This window comes from Bufo bufo, chromosome 8 (genome assembly GCF_905171765.1).
Source record: "Bufo bufo chromosome 8, aBufBuf1.1, whole genome shotgun sequence".
Lineage (NCBI taxonomy): Eukaryota > Metazoa > Chordata > Amphibia > Anura > Bufonidae > Bufo > Bufo bufo.
In genome coordinates this window covers 24,470,730-24,489,713 of record NC_053396.1, presented here as the reverse complement: position 1 = coordinate 24,489,713, position 18,984 = coordinate 24,470,730, and the positions used below count along the sequence as shown (strand labels likewise).

The window sequence follows — 18,984 nt, the reverse complement described above, 5'->3', positions numbered from 1 at the left end:
GTTTTATCAGTCTTTTTTGTGCTGCTGTCCTGTCTTTGTTCTTTATTTCTTCTCACACCACTTTTGGAGGCACTGTACAGAAAATAGTAGGAAAATGCTAAAACAGCAATTACATGACATAATGGATTAGACAGTGTACACGTGGATGAGACAGTCTAAAGACGCACCAGATTTATCAGAGTTATTCAGGCTGGATGATAAATGTGGTGCATTGGTCGTTTTTACTGCCTATTGGTAGGCTTAATTTGCGTCAACATTTTGGCACCGTTTTGGCTCCCGTTGGAGCATCTTAAGCCATGCCTCGTTCCTGGTAAGCCACGCCCCCTTGGCGGTCAAGGCTACGGTATCTAGAACACTAAATCTAGTATAATAAAAGTAGTGCAAAGCATGTATTCCAGATTTTTGCACACACTAAACCAGAATTCTGGATTAGTTAGGTCCAATCCACACAGGTGGAATTTAGAGACAAAGTGGCACCAAAAAGGTGATGAATCTGCCTCCCATTTTTTTTTCAGTTGGAGGCCAAACTGCGCTTCATACAGCCATGGTTTAGCCCCAACAGCACCAATATCTCCCCTAAAAACTTTGCTTTTGACACTAGTAAAAGTTTTCGAAAAATAAAGCAGATTAGCTGTTGATTGCGGTTTATAACAGTCTGTACTCTGCAAATTAATCCCAGAATCTAGACTGTCTTCAGACAGTCCATAGATTTTGCAAGGAAACTACAGCAATATCAAATTCCCCATAGCTAGCCTGCCATTTTAATTATGTTTTTATAACTTATTTATCATTATTTAATAGATTATTATATGAATTTAAATTTTTAGTGTTTTATTCTATTATTTAAGAGATTGCTTTTTTTTTTTATGCAAGTCTCTAGACTTTTATGTAAAGTACCTCCAAAGGTAGAAAGCCACTTAAAGGTGCAACATTTATACTACCTTTTTTCATTTTTTGCTTTTACATGACTTCCTCTTGGTTGTCTTCTGTCCTTGTCCTGACCTCATGTTCAGCATTCGTTGTCCTTCGTTCTGCTAGATTCTGCCTTACGTCTTTCATTTATTTTCTTCTGGCTTTTCCTCCACGTTCATTCTCCTTCATAATGTGTTATTTCTTCAACAGACCCCTCTCTCCTTCCCCCTTCCCCTGCTCCTCCCTATCCGTGTTAGGCCTTTGTCAGCCCCCCTCTCTTCTCTCACAGGTTCCACTCACATATTAACACCCATCAAATTTCTTCAAGACCTCAGACACCCAGACTTCCGAGACAGCAGTCGGGTGTCATTCGAGGACCCGGCTCCCATCATGGAGTGAGGTCTAACGAGCTGGGACAAAAAGTAAAGAGAGACTTTAATACCCCCAAACACTCCCCACCCTTCGTGGATTTCTCTGCCCCACTCACCCTCAGCTCGGACATCACCAGTTAATTTCACTTGTTTGTTACAAAAAGAAAATGCTTGCTGGTTTTTAATTTCTGTTGGAAATGTCATTATAAGTAAGAGTTGAAAATGTGTCCTTCCGCCTTTCGCTGATCATGACTCCTCATGATTGATCGGTGCCTCCATCTTTTCATCGAGCTTGCATCATGGTCTTATAATGCTTGCCCCTACTCTGCTTTCAGGTTACTGTTCCTCTATGGCTTCTGTTGTTCCCCTCATCATCTTACGATCTTTCCATTTCCATACAAAAGTACATTCTTCACTATTGATGACTGTCCTTCATCCTTCCATATTTATCAGGAGAACAAGGATCCCATGACCCTCCAGTCAATGACCACCTTCACCCTTAAAGTCAGTTTAGAGGTGGCTCTATCTATTGGTCTTTAGGAGCTCCAGAAGGAACCCAACGCTACTACAGATGTGTCCTTCCTTACCTTTCCTCTTCACATATTCCAAGATGAGTGGTGCAAGATGACCCGCTTTAAAAAAATAGTTTTTGAAATGCTCACAACTCCCGAAAGTTTTTCTTCAGAGCTGGTCAACTGGCTCCACTCATCTCTGGATATCTTGTGTCAAGAGGAAAGGTAAGTAAGGACTCATCTGTATGTCTGTGATGTTTAAAAACTATTGGTTTCCAACTGATGGACATTTGGTCTATTGGTTGAAACAGATCATTATACCAATGATGTCGTCACCGTTGATGACCTAAAAAACTTTCTAAAATTATATCCATTAGTCAATGGTAGCACCACATACTTTATAAAAAGTACTTTCAAGAGTTCACTGGGAGTATCTGGACTGTCTGAGTGTCCTGGTCAATCTGGGAGGTATTCCCATCTGGATATTCATGTCATATCCTACCTCTGGTACCTACTCCTATCTCAAGATTGGGATCACATCTAGCGCCATTGTGAATGGACATGAGGTTACACATGTGTAAATCTCTTCTGTGGGACTTCTGAAAAAGCCATGGATGGCCTCCTCTCCTTTCAAGATAGGACCCATTCTTGAGATAGGAACGGACCATGGATCTCTTCATTCACTTCTTTGACTTTCTGAAAAAAGCCATGGATGGCCTCCTCTCCTTTCAAGATAGGACCCATTCTTGAGATAGGACCGTTTCTATCTCAAGAACAGGTCCTATATAGAAAGGAGAGGAGGATAATCATAGTTATTTTCAGAAGTCCCAAAGGTTCCACCTCTGGAACCCAATCCTATCGGACTGTTCTTGTGGATGTGCTATGGATTTATAGGTGGGACAATGCAGGCGCAGAATGTTTGCCCTTACAGCGCAATCCATTTTAGTCTCGGTACGCTCACTTCCGGGTCATCAGGAACTTATCAGGCACAAATCAGAATTGATTATTCTGCCCACACAAGGGGAGACCATCTGCGTTGATCTTCGACGCAAGCACCAGATTTCATTCATATCAATTTACCTGGGGAGGGCATAGCGAAGATTGACCAGATGGTCTTTATACGCCCATGGGACACTTGAAGCTTCTTTGCATATGACTCTTTACACGTCATCTTTAAAAAGATCCTTCCAGGTCACAAACCGGTGGTGAGAATGGTTTATGGAGGTAAATCGTGAAGACTTTCAGCTTTCCTGTCAGGAGATTCAGCTGATTTTGCATATGCTGCTCCATAGGCAGAACACAGGCTGCTAGAAATGGCAGCCTGTATAGTGCTGACGGTGAAGGAATTTTACTGCACTACTACACTAGAATAACTGGAGTCTGAGTATAGGCGATCACTGTATGGTCAATCACGGTCTGACCCCTTAGACCTCCACCGATCAGTAGAACCAGCGATCGCTGGAGGTCTTGGACCATCCCGAGCAAGGAGCATTCATTCAAATGGCCTAAAATGATTTGCTAGGTGTCCCTATTTTCAGCATTAGGACACTCACAGAGGTCACCTTCATCCCTAAATCCATTCCTTCTTCTCCATCATCCATGTGTCATCCTTTCCATTGGGACAAACATTTTCAAGCATTTTGCTCAGCCAGCAGTTCACTTGTCGCCCCCACGACACTCTTTGTAAGTTCAAACGCATAGTGGGGCGGATGCAGCTCCTCGGAAACATTGCCACTGGTTGCATGAAGTCATATTCCACCAATCAAGGAAAGGAACGCCCGCTCTTAACCTGCTATGGCCGAGAACGGGTTAATGTCGGAGATGTCCACAGGAGAACCAGGTCAACCCGTGCCTGTCGCCTTCCCAAATACGTGGCCAATAGGCCGGCACCAAATTTTTGCCAGGGCTCGTTGGGAGGTAGCGACATCTTTGATCTTTGGACAACCAGATGGTCCTCTCTTAGTAAATTAGGGGCGCGACTGCTGCCTGCACAACGTGCGGGTGATGGGCACATTTCTACTGGTCTCTGTGAACGTAAACCAGGCGATTGTCACCTTTTTTCATACAAAGTCTGTATCCTAATTGACTAATATTACAATCTGGATTCCCATTCCCAAAAAATATTCGTAACCATAGACCACGAGAGTGAGTCTTTCCCAGTTTTGCCCAATAGGTGCCAGCCTCCTGGGTTGAATTACCGGCGACATCTGCACCATTAACCCCTTCTCTCCATAGGGAGGTGGCAGGCGTCAAGTCACTTTTTTTTAAGTTACCGCTCGTTCACGGGATCTGTGCATGTCATAGATTCCATGTCAGCAAGCATTGACATTTTTTGGGGGGTTGGTTTGACACAAAATGTTTTTTTTTTACTTATGGGGGAGTTGGGAGGGATATCCAAAAAGGGACATTGCATGCTGGGAATGATGGGAAGGTTATCGATCGGGGATTATGTTCATGCTATTATGTGTTTGTATATGATGCCTATAGGGTCAGCCACACGTAGAAGATACAAAATGCCTTGTCCCAGTGATAGATATTGAAAATGTGAGAAAGGGGGCAAAGATTACGGTATAAAGGGTAGTCCGTTGCCAGCTGGTACGGCTAGCTGCTCCAGAATGAAGCGATACATTGCTTCATTCTGGAGCAAATCTACTTTAACTTCATATGCAAGTGAGCAGTGAAGTGCACCGAGGGCGGGCCAAAACCACTCTGTGCATGCGCACTCCTCTTGCTTCCTCTGTCAGCCCCCTCCCTCTCCTTGATTGATAGGACCTGCAGGAACCTGGTCGTGTCAAGTCAAGGAAGAAGTGGAGGGGCTGGCAGAGGAAGTAGGAGAAGCAAAGGTGCACATAGTGTCTCAGGACCCTCCTTCAGTGCACTTAACTGCTAATCTGCATATGGATTTCAAGTATTTTTTTCTCCAGGAAGCAATCATTACTAGGGATGAGCGACTTGACTTCGGATGAAACACCCGAAGTCGATTCGCCTAAAATTCGATTTGTTCTAATACTGTATAGAGTACTCTATGGAGCAGGAGCTCCGTACAGTATTACAATGTATTGGCGCCGATGAGCCGAAGTTATTGCGAGACTTCGCGTAATAACTTAATAAATTAATTAATTTCACCCGAAATCGATTTGCCTGTCCCTAATCATTACATTCAGCTGAGCTAGCCCGACAAGAAATTGTGCCTGGTCTAGCAGTGAACTTCTGGATGACAGCCTCCCTTTAAACGAGTCAATCAGCAATGTGGTTTCCAGCCATGTGGCCACAGTACAAGTTTGGAACACATCCCATGTAGGTATGTCTATACTGGTGAGAGAGATCCAATAATTTGCCGTGGTCACCTGTCCGGTTGCCATATTTCTTTAAAGACGAGCTTTCACCTCTCCTGATGTCAATTTTAGTAACTACTTGCATCTCTCATCTCCGTCATTATTCCTTCTAGAAGTTTTTAATGAATTACTAGCAGTTTCCAATGACGGTCCAGCTGGGTGTCCCTGCACACTCGCAGCACTGATTGGATAGTGTCAGATTGGGCAGGGACACACTCCCAAGTGGTAACACCCAGCTGGACCTTCCATTGCACACTACTAGTAATTCATTTCTAACTCGTGGAAGGAATAATAGAGGAATGGCACAACACAAGAGTCATAAGAATAGATGCTCCAGAATTCATATTACAAGGGGGGTGCAAGTAGTTACTAAGATAGACATGTCAGGAGAGGGGGGCAGTTGCTCTTTTTTAAGGGGTTTTCCGAGACTTAAATACGGATGACCTATCCTCTGGATAGGTCATCAGTATATGATCGGTGGAGGTCCGGCATCCTGGACCCCCGCCGATCAGCTTTTTAAGAAGGTATGCTCTCATCTTTCCCTAGGCCAAGTGACGTCACGTTCATCGGTCACATGGCCTAGGCACAGCTCAGCCCCATTGAAGTGAATGGAGCTGAGCTGCAATACCAATCACAGCCACTATACAATGTACAGCGCTGTGCTTGGTGAGCAGGGAGAAGACCGCGGTGCTCACCGGAGTGCCGATGCCTTCTCAAACAGCTGATCGGCGGGGGTCCCAGGTGTCGGACCACCACCAATCAGATACCGATGACCTATCTGGAGGACAGTTAATGCCCCCAGCCTGCAAATGGTTAAAAAAAACTATTGTATACTCGCCTTGCTGATTCCCATGCTGCACTCCTCTCAATGCTTTTATACACACCTCACCAATCCCCTGCTGCTGCCATTACGACGGTGCCCGGGTCTCCGCTCTGCTCCACTTCCCGCTCCTGTTCTCAACACAGTAGGAAATGACTACGAATCCTGCTCAGCCAATCACTGACTGAGGAGGGTCATCTCTGCAGCCAGTGATTGGCCGAGCCAGATTCCCATCCATTTCCTGAGTATCGAGAACAGGAGCAGGAAGTGGAGCAGAGCAGAGACCCGGGCAGTGGTGGGGGACCGGTGAGGTGTGTGTAAGAGTATTGAGTTGTTGTTTTTTTAACCATTTGCAGGCCATAGAACATATTTAATAATCGTAAGATGTGGCCCTAAGTGGGTCTGTTACCTAATATAGTAAAACGACGAGTAAACACTGGAACTGCAGGGATGACATCAAAAGTAAAAGCTGGGTGATGGGTCAGACAGTATAGTAATTTAGACTAAAATAACCTGGATTTGGCTGAATTTGCGCTGTGATACACACTCAACATCAGCCTGACTGGTTTGTAGTAAATTGGTGGGAAGTGCCTGGTAAAGGTCAATAGGTGGTCGCTCCATCTTAAAGGGCATCTATCAGCAGTTTTGTAGTTTTGAAACTGGCTGACCTGTTACATGTGCACTTGGCAGCTGGAGGCATCTGTGTTGGTCCCATGTTCATATGTGCCTGCATTGCTGAGAAATATGATGTTTTATTATATGCAAATGAGCCTCTATGAGCAACGGGGGCGTTGCCGTTACACTTAGAGACTCTTCTCTCTCTGCAACTGCTGCACCTTTTGCACTTTGATTGACAGGGCCAGGCGTCAGGATGTTTTCACTGCCTGGCCCTGTCAATTAAAGTGCAGAGGGCTCGGCAGTTGCATATAGTGCAGAACCAATAGCTATAACAGCAACGCCCCCGTTGCTCCTAGAGGCTCATTTGCATATATTAAAACACCATTTTTCTCAGCAATGCGGACACACATGAACATGGGACCATCACAGGTGCCTTCAGCTGCCAAGTGCACATGTAACAGGTCAGCCAGTTTCATAGGTACAAAACTGCTGACAGATGCCCTTTAGGTTGACACTTTAGGTTGACACCCCCACCAATCAGACCTTTATGTCCTGTATTGTGGATAGATTGATAAATGTCAATCTTGGTGCAACACCTTGAAGCGACCACCAATTAACAGCGCGGACATGTTTTATTTGTTTTAGGTTTTTTTAATAGTCCCAACTGGCGGTGACTACCAAACTACTACAAACTGAGTTCTTCCCAGCTAATATTCACAAAGCCTAATTGATGTTCCTAAAATACCTGGTTTTAAAGGGACACTAAACCTAGAAATGAATGGTGAAAGCATGACCACAGTGTTTGGGCTGAAGAGAGGCATGCCCACGGTGTTTGGGCTGAAGAGAGGCATGCCCACGGTGTTTGGGCTACAGAGAGGCATGCCCACAGCGTTTGTCCTTGTGCAGGATTTCTTCATGCCCTGGGAAGAAACAGGTCCAGTAGAAATCTTGCAGAGGGCACAGGCATTTATTCATGTCCTCCTGATCTCTTCAGGCTTAGAAGGTGGAGCTTGTCATCTCTGGTCCTCTACTGCCGTGGGGAAGGGCTGCTGCTGCAGCCAGTTGCCTTACAGTCGGAGATGGCAAAGGAGGTTCCTTGGATTGTTTCCATCAATTTTCTTTTGTATTTTCTACTTTTAGTGTTCTTTAATGGATCCAGAAGCAATTTTGAATGTCAATTTAACAAACTATCTGACTACAAGTTATACCAGGGCAGACACGGGATAGTCATTAGTTTGATTGGGGTAGGCAGTAGCAGGGTCAGTTAACCTTCAACGGAAAATAAAAAACCTAACTTGTTGTCGTCTGTGGTAGTGACCAGTCTTAGATTAGATAGTTCCTCTAGTACCCTGCCCAGTGTGTTGTGCCCTTCACCTCTCAGGTTGCATAGCGTAACATCAGAAGACCTCTCGCTTGCATGATACTTACTTGCATTTTCCTCTCTTTCTTCTCACTTTCTTCTGTTGCAGGCTCTACCCATGTCCTCACCCCTCAGAAACTCCTGGACGCTCTGAAGAGATTGAATAAGACAGATGATGAAATCAGCAGTTAGGTTTCCCCCTAAACTCCCCAAACTGTTATACCCCCCCATCTCTTCTTACTCGTTCCTGCCCATCCAAGCTGTTGAAGATCAATCTTCGGTCCTTTGCCCACCAGCAGAAAGAGAGTCTCTCCCCTTGCCCTACCCTACTTCCGAACCAATGCTAATTATTGGCCTTTCATCGAGGCTTCTTAACTTTAAGGCATGGATGTATTTTTGGCCATTTTGTACTCCTTCCCCCCCCCCTTGCATTGTGGAGATTGTATCTGTCTGTTCGTCCTGGAATTGTAATGACGCCAGTGAATTTCCGGATCTTGTATTTTGGATTATTGCCTACATCCCGGGTCAAGCACACCATATGTGTTCACGTTTCGCTTCCCGTGCACCGAGGTTTTTCTCACTTGCACCGTTGCGTTGCTTCTTCATAGGCAGCCACAATGGGAGCCATGTACTGCTTGTCTTTATGTCTTCTATGCAGTTTTTCCCACAACGCACCCGCCTTCCATATTCTGACTAGACAGGCAGTGGAGCATTGCAGAGCTTTCAAACCTGCACCAGCCCCCTCCCTTGTGATAAAACACAACCGGCAGAGGGGTGACCATCCGGTGATGTCGCGAATCTCCATCTCAGTCTAGATAATGCCGTGTCGGGCGCCCATCTGCTCTGTTACATTGCGTTTGTCCCAAGCAAAGCTTCCCGACCCCCGTCCCCTGTTCAGGAAATGCGTGTTTCTGTATTTGAGTGAGCTTGTCCTGCCCCACTACTTGGAAACGAATGCTTGCATCTTTATTGTGTGTAGCAACCTAAATGTCTAAGTTTGGTCCCGTCCTATCTATAATATATGAAGAGATATTTATGTTTCTAGATAGAAGGGGTGAGGCTAAGGCCCTGACTGCAACTTTAACTTATTATCGCTATTTTGCGTATATTTAATGTAAATAATATCCAGGGAGCCGTCTAAAATTGTTGTGTTGTGAAGGACAATGCAGTCTGTGATATCATAGCCGCACACTCCACGCTTCTTACACAGCAGCCCTATACGTTTTAGATGAAAGACTGACTGGTAAGAGAAGGCAGATAGACCTAGGACCGGACCCTCGGCCTCACTCCTCACCTTCCTGTAATATTTGTTCTGTGATACAGTTTGTCATTTTTGCCTGCAAATAATAAAGAGATTTTAAAAAGCATGACAAATAACGTTTCTTAAGTAAAATGATGAGGATATGGTGGATATATATATATATATATATATATATATATATATATATATATACTATATCTCCTTATGGAGAGCACATAATCGGCCCAAGGAGAAGTATAGGCCATACATGCTCCTCTGGAATTCTGGGAAGAAGGTATGTAACCGAGCTCTTGGCAAGCTCTGCCTCTGATCCTATAGGATGTAAGGCAGCTATCCTATATGTCAATGTTTGACCTTTTAAACAGGGCTTGAGACATGACTTGGATAATAACTAAGCCAGCATCTCATCTGCAGAAAGCTGTTTTGGGGTGATTGCCCCTTAACAGTGCAGAGCAGAGAGTACTGGCTTAATTGGGTGAGGGGCCTAGCTCAGGCGTCAGAGGATACTGTAGGGCATATTTATGCAGGGGCGCATCTAGCCTTTCTGCTGCCTGAGGCGAAAACTGAAATGAGACCCCCACCCCGCATGCCAAGTTCTCAACCTCACATTACATATAGTGCTACAAAACATACTGGTTAATATCGCGATACAGTGGAATATGCAGAGATGAATGCTTCCACAATGAAAGCACTCATTGCCTAAGGCCTTCCTGCTGCCTGAGGCAATCGCCTCACCTAGCCTCACTGGCGGTGCACCCCTGCATTTATGGCACCGGCCTCTTCATCACTTCGGCAGATCTTCCGCCAGTTCTAACTGTACAGGCGTAGAAAATGGTAAATGAGCGTGAGCGGGAAGAATCGCAAATTGCGGTTAGTTGTGCTGCAATCTGCATGAGAAATATGCCTAAAATAGGTGTCACGACTGTGACTGATCCAGACAGGTCTGGGAGGAGAAGGTCGTAGCGACTTGCTACTCGCGATAGCTTGTGAGTTTGCTCCGTGGTTCAGGGTATGTCATCTGGGTTTTGCCTTGTGAACCTTTTTGTCCTGACTGGGAGTTTGTAGGCATCCTCCTCAGGTGAGTCCTGTCTGCCACTCCCAGCTACTATATTAGTTTCACTTTCACTTGCAGTCATTGCCAGATATAGTCCTTACTTCCAGTGCTACTCTGACCTTGGAAGGTGATCGTTTGATGGTGTTGCTGTGGAGCTCTTGTCCGGCGTGGACTGTCGTGTTTTGGATCGCCTTCTCTGCTCGTGACTGGATAAGTCTATCTCTGCTGTTGTTTGTTTGTTGCTGTCTTCCCCTGTTGTTTTCCTAGACGTGAGTGATGGTGACTAGCGCTCCCATCGGCCTTTCCCCAGTCCAGTCTTGTTAGGGCGACTGAGGGTTTAGGCATCCTGCTCGCCGCACGGGTTCACACCCCGTCTAGGGTATCAGGGCAGACAGGTGCCAGCTTAGGGTTAGTCAGGGGTGGCCATTCTATTTCCCATCCGTAGATAAGGGTCCCCCTTCCCCTCCGTCTGGTGCGACACGACTGCTGCTGGGATAGCGGTCGTGACAATAGGCTATTTCAGCTTAATAAATGACCCCTATATCTCCTTATGGAGAGCACCTAATTGGCGTGAGGAAACGTATAGGCCATACATGCTCCTCTGGAATTCTGGATAAAAGGTATATAAATGAGTTCTTAGCAAGCTCTGCCTCTAATGCCACCAGATGTAAGGCAGCTATCCTATAAGTCAATGTTCAAGCTTTTAAACAGGGCTTGAGACATGACTTGGATAATAACTAAGCCAGCATCTCATCTGCAGACAGCTGTTTTGGGGTGATTGCCCCTTAATAGTGCAGAGCAGAGGGTACTGGCTTAACTGAGACACCTAGCTCAGGATTCGGAGGATACTATAGCTTCTTATGGAGAGCGAAAAAGAGACAGGAGGCAACGCCTCGTGTTTATTTCCGTTTGCCACAAGATCGCAGTAGATAATAAATTGCGCTTACCATATTATGTTGTGATGAGTCACAACACCTTTATTTTGCCTTGCTGGTATTTTCCCGTCCAGCTTGCTCTGCTGCCAAAGTCTTTGCCCTTACCGCTGCAGCGGTTTTCAGGAATGAGAAACAGTAGTAAAAAGGAAGAAACACAGGACCTTTTCACGGCGCTGATGCAGAAGACGTGGGACCAGAAGGGTATTGGTAAAACAGTAACAATTCTTTATTCCGGGTCTACGCGTTTCAGGGGCGAACAGCCCCCTTCATCAGGACAATAAAACATTTACAGTATGTATAGTGGTGTGTGTTTATTTATACTTTGTTTGGGCGCGCTATTCTCGGGCAGAGAGGGGAGAGGGGAGGATGTTTGTGGGCAGTGTTTTGCCCGAGAGACAGCGCTGCTACATCGTAGTGCGCGCAGGCTGTGGACGGAGTGCCGGCTGGATAATCACTTAAAGAGGTATTCCCATCTTAGACAATGGGGGAATATCTTTAGGATATGCCCCCATTGTCTGATAGGTGCAGGACCCACCGCTGGGACCCGCACCTATATCGAGAACGTAGCGGGGAGTGCTGTGACTGGAGGACCCCAGATTTCCTGGGGTCCGTCCACCACCAAGCGCTAATCCCTGCCTCTCCCATAGAAGTGAATGGGAGCATGCCGGGCATGCGCGGCCCATTCTCCCATTCATTTCTATGGGACAGACGGCAATAGCCTAGCCAGCGCTCGGCTATTTTTGGCGGCCCCATAGAAATGAATGGAGGGCGGCTGCGCATGCACAGTGTGCCCTCCTTCACTTTCGGGGTTCCGTTCTTGATATAGGTGCGGGTCCCAGCGGTGGGACACACACCTATAAGACAATGGGGGCATATCCTAGCGATATGCCCCCATTGTCTGAGATGAGAAAACCCCTTTAATGGATGGTAAATCAGAATGCTGGTGAGTAATGGTTTACCTGAATGTCAGCGCTCACTGTGTGGTTAAACGGAAGCGATTGGGGGTGAAACAACTGCCCTAAGGGCTCATGCACATGAACGTTTTTTGCATTCCGTATATGGACCGTATTTTGATTCCGTCTACGGAACCATTCATTTCAATGGGTCTGCAAAAGATGCAGACAGCACTCTGTCCGCATCCGTTGCTCCGTGACCCTGTCCCCGTTTTGCGGACAAGAATAGGCATCTCTATTATGGGCCTCCTGTTCCGTTCCGCAAATTGCGGAAGGCACACGAGCGGCATCCGTTTTTTGCGGATCCGCAATTTGCAGACCGCAAAAAACTTCACGGTCGTGTGAACAAGCCCTAAGGGTTAATAGTGTGGAGAGTTTGGCAGTAGGCGGGGTCAAGGTCCAGATGTGAGACGGAGCTTTGTCTGGGCTCTGAGTTCTTCTATGGACCATCGCTGCAGGTAGGATATCAGCTATGTGGTGGGAGTGAGTGAAGTATTACTAGTGTGTCAGCGCTCGGTGTGTAGCTGAGAGGAGCGATCACGGGCGGATGTTTTTCCCGAGTGTTTTATGTGGAGTTAGGCCTCATGCACACGACCGTTGTTGTGGTCCGCATCCGAGCCGCAGTTTTTGCGGCTCGGTTGCGGACTCATTCACTTCAATGAGGCAGCAAAAGATGCGGACAGCACTTGCTCCGTCCCGTGGCCCCGCAAAAAAAAATATAGCATGTCCTATTCTTGTCCGTTTTGCAGACAAGAATAGGCATTTCTACAATGGGCCGCCCGTTCCGTTCCGCAAATTGCGGAAGGCACACGGGCGGCTTCCGTTTTTTGCGGATCCGCGGTTTGCGGACCTCAAAAAACTGAGCGGTCTTGTGCATGAGGCCTTATATGGGGGATTTAGCCGCAGGCAAGATCAAGTTGACATTACTGCCGGAGCGATGTCAGGGCTCTACTTTTCTTCTATGCACGGATCTGTTGAAGGGACATGAAACCTTCTTGTAGCAGTGGCCATGAGGGTAACAGTTAGGGGGAGTCCATAGTGATTTAACTCTCCCTCTGTATACCTGTCAGGGCACAGAACCGTTTTTAGAAGGTGAGGACGCACAGGCTATGGATCACGGGTGATGATAGATAGTATGGTTGCTATTGGCAACTACAGAACCTTCTACTGATGCTAGGCAGGGTCGAAGGAGTGGCCCTACTTCTAGTACGTCTATGTGGGGGAGTATTTTCGGGTCTCTTCCATTCAAATGGGCTTATTTTCCATTGGTGTAAGTATGGAAAGGTTCCTTGGTGTGGTAAAATCATCTGTCTACTTTCTGTGTTAGTGCAATGATCAGGCGTATGGGGGTATGTGTCATATTTTTGCTACATAAGTGTATTCTCCTTATGTTAGATACCAGCATATGCTGAAATATTTAATAGTATTTTTTAGGGACCATTTTGGTTTTTCAGTTGTTCGGGAACATTGTTCGTTTTTATTATTTTTACCTATGTGCCTATTTTGGGCCGAAAAAAATTAGGCACATGTGCAATTGAAAAATTAAATAGAGAGTTTTTGTTTAACTTTATATCTATCGTATGTATATTAAGTATACACGTGCAACATTGCTGGTTGTGTCGCATGGCATTCAGTCTGTTTCTAATGGACCAATGGAATTTGGGACATCTCATACCGACATTTTTTGACTTAGTCTCTGCAGACATAAAAAAGATGACCTCTAAAGCAAAACCAACAATCCCTCACCAGAAAGGGAACCTAACTCATCAAGAAAAAACACCCTAAAAAGGCTCAGAAATAATAAAGACATAATAATACGCCCAGCAGACAAAGGAAGAGGGATAGTGATACAAAATATTGAGGACTATGAAAAAGAAGCCCTGAATATTCTTACCGATACAGCCTACTACCAAAAGGTCTCTGATAACCCGTTCCCAGATGTGAATAAAAGACTAACCAACCTCATAAAAGACGCACACGAAAAACAATACATAAAGAAAAAAGAAAAAAACTTTTTATTAGCTAGGTCTCCCTGCAATCCCTATTTTTACCACCTCTCAAAAATACATAAAACCATTGTGAATCCACCTGGGAGGCCCATTGTGTCAAACACTAAATCCGCAACAAGTAACCTATCACATTACTTAGACCTCTTTTTACAACCATATGTCCATAATCTACCAAGTTACCTCCATGATTTCAGTCAATTGATCCGTCAGCTTAACGATATCAGATGGAAAGAGACATATGCTCTTCTTACCATGGACGTAACAGCTCTATAATCCAACATACGACATGATCTAGGGATACAATGTGTAAAGACCACCCTAATAAACGACCCTACACTAAAACTAACACAAGTCCAATTTCTTTAGAAAGCTTACGGTTCATCTTGGAAAATAATTTTTTCATCTACAATAACACTATATACCACCAGTGTCGGGGGACCGCCATGGGTACGAAAGTAGCGCCGGCGTTTGCTAACCTATACATGGGGCAATTTGAAAGTACATACATCACTAATACACTCCCCCCCCCCCCCCCCAAAAAAAAACCACAGATCATCCACTATAGAAGGTATATTGACGAAATCTTTATTATCTGGGACGGGGACGAGAGGTCAGCACTTGATTTCTGCAGGGAACTAAACAATACAGATTGGGGAATCTCCCTTACTCCAAATTACAATAAAGCTAATATAGATTTTTTGGACATCTCAATTACCAGTAAGGACAATCTCCTCACAACAAAAACATATTTTAAACCGGTCGATACTAACAGTTACATACATTACACAAGTTTCCATCACAAAAAGTGGCTACAAAATATCCCTTACAGCCAATACAAACGAGTTAGACGAAACTGCACACACGATGAGCACTTCAGACAACAGGCAAAGATCATACAAAAAAGGTTCGTGGACAAGGGATATCCCAAAAAATGTATAAAAAAACGCGTATAAGAGGAGCACTTTGAACACACAAAAAAACTGTCTGGAGAGTGCAGAGAAGAAAAACACACCAACAGAAAGGCAGCTATACTTTATCACCCAATATAATACATCTAATAAAGCCAATACTGGCAAAACACTGGCACATTCTAAAACAACAAGAGAATGCCAAGAGTGTGCAAAGCAGTAATCAAAGCAAAAGGTGGCTACTTTGAAGAACCTAGAATATGACATATTTTCAGTTGTTTCACACTTGTTTGTTATGTATATAATTCCACATGTGTTAATTCATAGTTTTGATGCCTTCATAGTCATGAAAATAAAGAAAACTCTTTGAATGAGAAGGTGTGTCCAAACTTTTGGTCTGTACTGTATATATATATATATATATATATATATATATATATTTGTATGTGCATGCTTAATTGCACATGTGCCTAATTTTTTCACCCAAAAATAGGCACATAGGTAAAAATACTAAAAACAGACAATGTTCCAGAACAGCTGAAAAATCAAAATGGTCCTTAAAGAAATACTATAAAATACTATAAAATATTTCAGCATATGCTGGTATCTAACATAAGGAGAATACACTTATGTAGCAAAAATATGACACATACCCCCATACGCCTGATCATTGCACTAACACAGAAAGTAGACAGATGATTTTACCACACCATGGAACCTTTCCATACTTACACCAATGGAAAATAAGCCCATTTGAATGGAAGAGACCCGAAATTACTCCCCCACATAGACGTACTAGAAGTAGGGCCACTCCTTTGACCCTACCTAGCATCAGTAGAAGGTTCTGTAGTTGCCAATAGCAACCATACTATCTATCATCATCCGTGATCCGGTTCTGTGCCCTGACAGGTATACAGAGGGAGAGTTAAATCACTATGGACTCCCCCTAACTGTTACCCTCATGGCCACTGCTACAAGAAGGTTTCATGTCCCTTCAACAGATCCGTGCATAGAAGAAAAGTAGAGCCCTGACATCGCTCCGGCAGTAATGTCAACTTGATCCTGCCTGCGGCTAAATTCCCCATATAACTCCACATAAAATACTCGGGAAAAACATCCGCCCGTGATCGCTCCTCTCAGCTACACACCGAGCGCTGACACACTAGTAATACTTCACTCACTCCCACCACATACAGTAGCTGATATCCTACCTGCAGCGATGGTCCATAGAAGAACTCAGAGCCCAGACATAGCTCCGTCTGACATCTAGCATTTTGCACGCGCGTGAGAAAAATCGGCGTATTTGGTACCCAGACCCAAACTTCTGTGAAGTTCGGTGTTGTGTAGATTTTATTATTTTCCCTTATAACATGGTTATAAGGGAAAATAATAGCATTCTTAATACAGAATGCTTAGTAAAATTTTAACTCAACCCATCCACTTGATTGCGTAGCGGATCTCCTCTTCTTTCTACTTTCTTCAGGACCTGGCTAAAGGACCTTTGATGATGTCACTGCGCTCATCACATGGTCCATCACCATGGTGATGGACCATGTGATGAGCGCAGTGATATCACCACAGGTCCTTTTCTTCCAAAAAGAAAGAAGACATGCCAGGCTGAGCGTTCAAGTGGATTGAGGTGAGTTTATTCATTGTTTTTTTATTTTTTTAACCCCTCCGTCACTATTTTACTAAGCATTCTGTATTAAGAATGCTATTATTTTCCCTTATGACCATGTTATAAGGGAAAATGATAAAGATTGGGTCCCCATCCCGATCATCTTCTAGCAACCATGCGTGAAAATCGCACCGCATCCGCACTTGCTTACGATTTTTCACGCAGCCCCATTCACTTCTATGGGGCCTGTGTTGCGTGAAAAACGCACAATATAGAGCATGCTGCGATTTTTTCACACAACGCACCAGTGATGCGTGAAAATCACCGCTCATGAGCGCAGCCACATTGGAGTGAATGGGTCTGGATTCCGTGCGGGCGCAATGCGTTCACCTCACGCATTGCTCCCGCACGGAATTCTCGCCCGTGTGAAAGGGGCCTTAGTGTAATCGGGGCAGTTGTTTCACCGCCAATCGCTCCCGTTTAACCACACAGTGAGCGCTGACATTCAGGTAAACCATTACTCACTATCCAGCCGCCACTCCGCCCACTACAATGTAGCAGCGCTGTCTCTCGGGCAAAACACTGCCCACAAACATCCTCCCCCTCTCCCCTCTCCTCTCTGCCCGAGAATAGCACGCCCAAACAAAGTATAAATAAACACACACCACTATACACACTGTAAATGTTTTATTGTCCTGATGAAGGGGCTGTTCGACCCCTGAAACGCGTAGACCCGGAATAAAGAATTGTTACTGTTTTACCGATACCCTTCTGGTCTCACGTCTTCTGCATCAGCGCCGTGAAAAGGTCCTGTGTTTCTTCCTTTTTACTACTGTTTCTTATGGAGAGCGCCAGCCATCACTCATCCTTCTACAAGTTCACTGTTCACACAGCGCGATCTGCTGCCCACAAACAATGATTTAGGTGGCATGAACGATCATTGAACAAGCGTTTTGCTCATTCATCAGGTGATCTGCAGCACCTTTACACGGGCAGATCATCAGGAGAGAGCGTTCATAGGAACATTCATTCCCGATAATCCGGCGGACAATTGGGCAGTGTAAATGGGCCTTTACTGTAAAGAACCCTTTCCTGTATTAGTGGGGGGGGGGGGGGAAACACTTCTTCTCAACACACATCTGATTGTGAGGACCACCCCAAGAAATAATTGGGTTATTGTGTTATATTTGAGGCAACGCATAAAGAGATAACAGAACTAGGCCGGTGGTTGTTCTGGCCAAGGAGAGAGAAGCATGATGTGAATGGTGAAATAAGGCTGTAAAGTCTGCCCACAATATACAGGGAAATACTTGTTAGCCCTCACATATCTGACAACAGATAGATATTTAATTGCCCATGACAACTCATCACAGCAATATACAATATCGCAATATAACCTAGTGCAAATAAGGACACAATAATAATGAAATGTAAAAAATGGAACACTTTCACATTGTAGCGGTGTAACCACGTATAAAGCACACTCTATCCATGTCATATGGGGTATTTGGTGTAGTCATAAAAGCCCTTGTGATCTTCCAGTATATTAAGAATTTTGCGTATAGTATACTATAATAAGGGAAGGACAACTCTGTACCGACTGCTGGGTTCCCGATTGTGGGCGGGACTGCCGTGTGATTGACAGCTCTGCACATTCACTCACAGTTTTATGTCTGTGAAGGTGACGCCTTCCAGAGCGGCAGGAAATGAAGAGACCATTGGACTGAATACCAGGCACTGCTTCCTTCAGGGATGATCAGTCTTATAAATAAGGGCTCATGCACACGACTGTATGTATTTTGCGGTCCGCAAAAAAAAAACGGATCCGCAAAAAATATGGATGATATCCGTGTGCATTCCGTATTTTTTCAGAACGGAACAGCCGACCCCTAATAGAACAGTACTATCCTTGTCCATAATGCGGACAATAATAGGACATGTTCTATTTTTTGCAGAACGGACATACAGAAATGGAATGCACGTGGAGTAACTTCCTTTTTTTTTGCAAACCCATTGAAATGAATAGTTCCACATACGGTCCGCAAAAAAAAATACTTAAATTACACGGAAAGAAAATACGTTCGTGTGCATGAGCCCTTATGCTGTATAATAATAAGTTATGCAGTTTATTAAAAATATATTTTGTGTTTCACTTCCTTACCATTGTCAAGATCTCTGCTTGCTGCAAGTGAACAGAACAACTATTGTTTTTGTCCAAAGACTTAAAACCAGTATAGACTTAAAGGGGGCCTTCCAGGATCACTGTGATTTTTAACAAATGCATTCATGTACTTGCTTACCCCATTTACATCTTCTTA

The 18,984-nt window shown here is 44.7% G+C and overlaps 1 protein-coding gene across 3 annotated transcripts in view; it reads left to right on the top strand.

Moving 5' to 3' along the window:
* STXBP1 (syntaxin binding protein 1) overlaps positions 1-9,295 on the top strand; it is a 119,470-nt gene extending 110,175 nt beyond the window's left edge. The window contains exons 19-20 of one of the 3 annotated variants that reach the window (XM_040405155.1): positions 1,202-1,334; positions 8,038-9,295. In XM_040405155.1, the coding sequence (XP_040261089.1) occupies positions 1,202-1,311 (110 nt within the window). In that variant the 3' untranslated portion in view covers positions 1,312-1,334; positions 8,038-9,295. Of the gene's footprint in view, positions 1-1,201; positions 1,335-8,037 lie in introns of those variants that run through there. The other 2 variants (XM_040405156.1, XM_040405157.1) reach the window with 2 other exon arrangements.
* Positions 9,296-18,984: the final 9,689 nt, after the last annotated feature.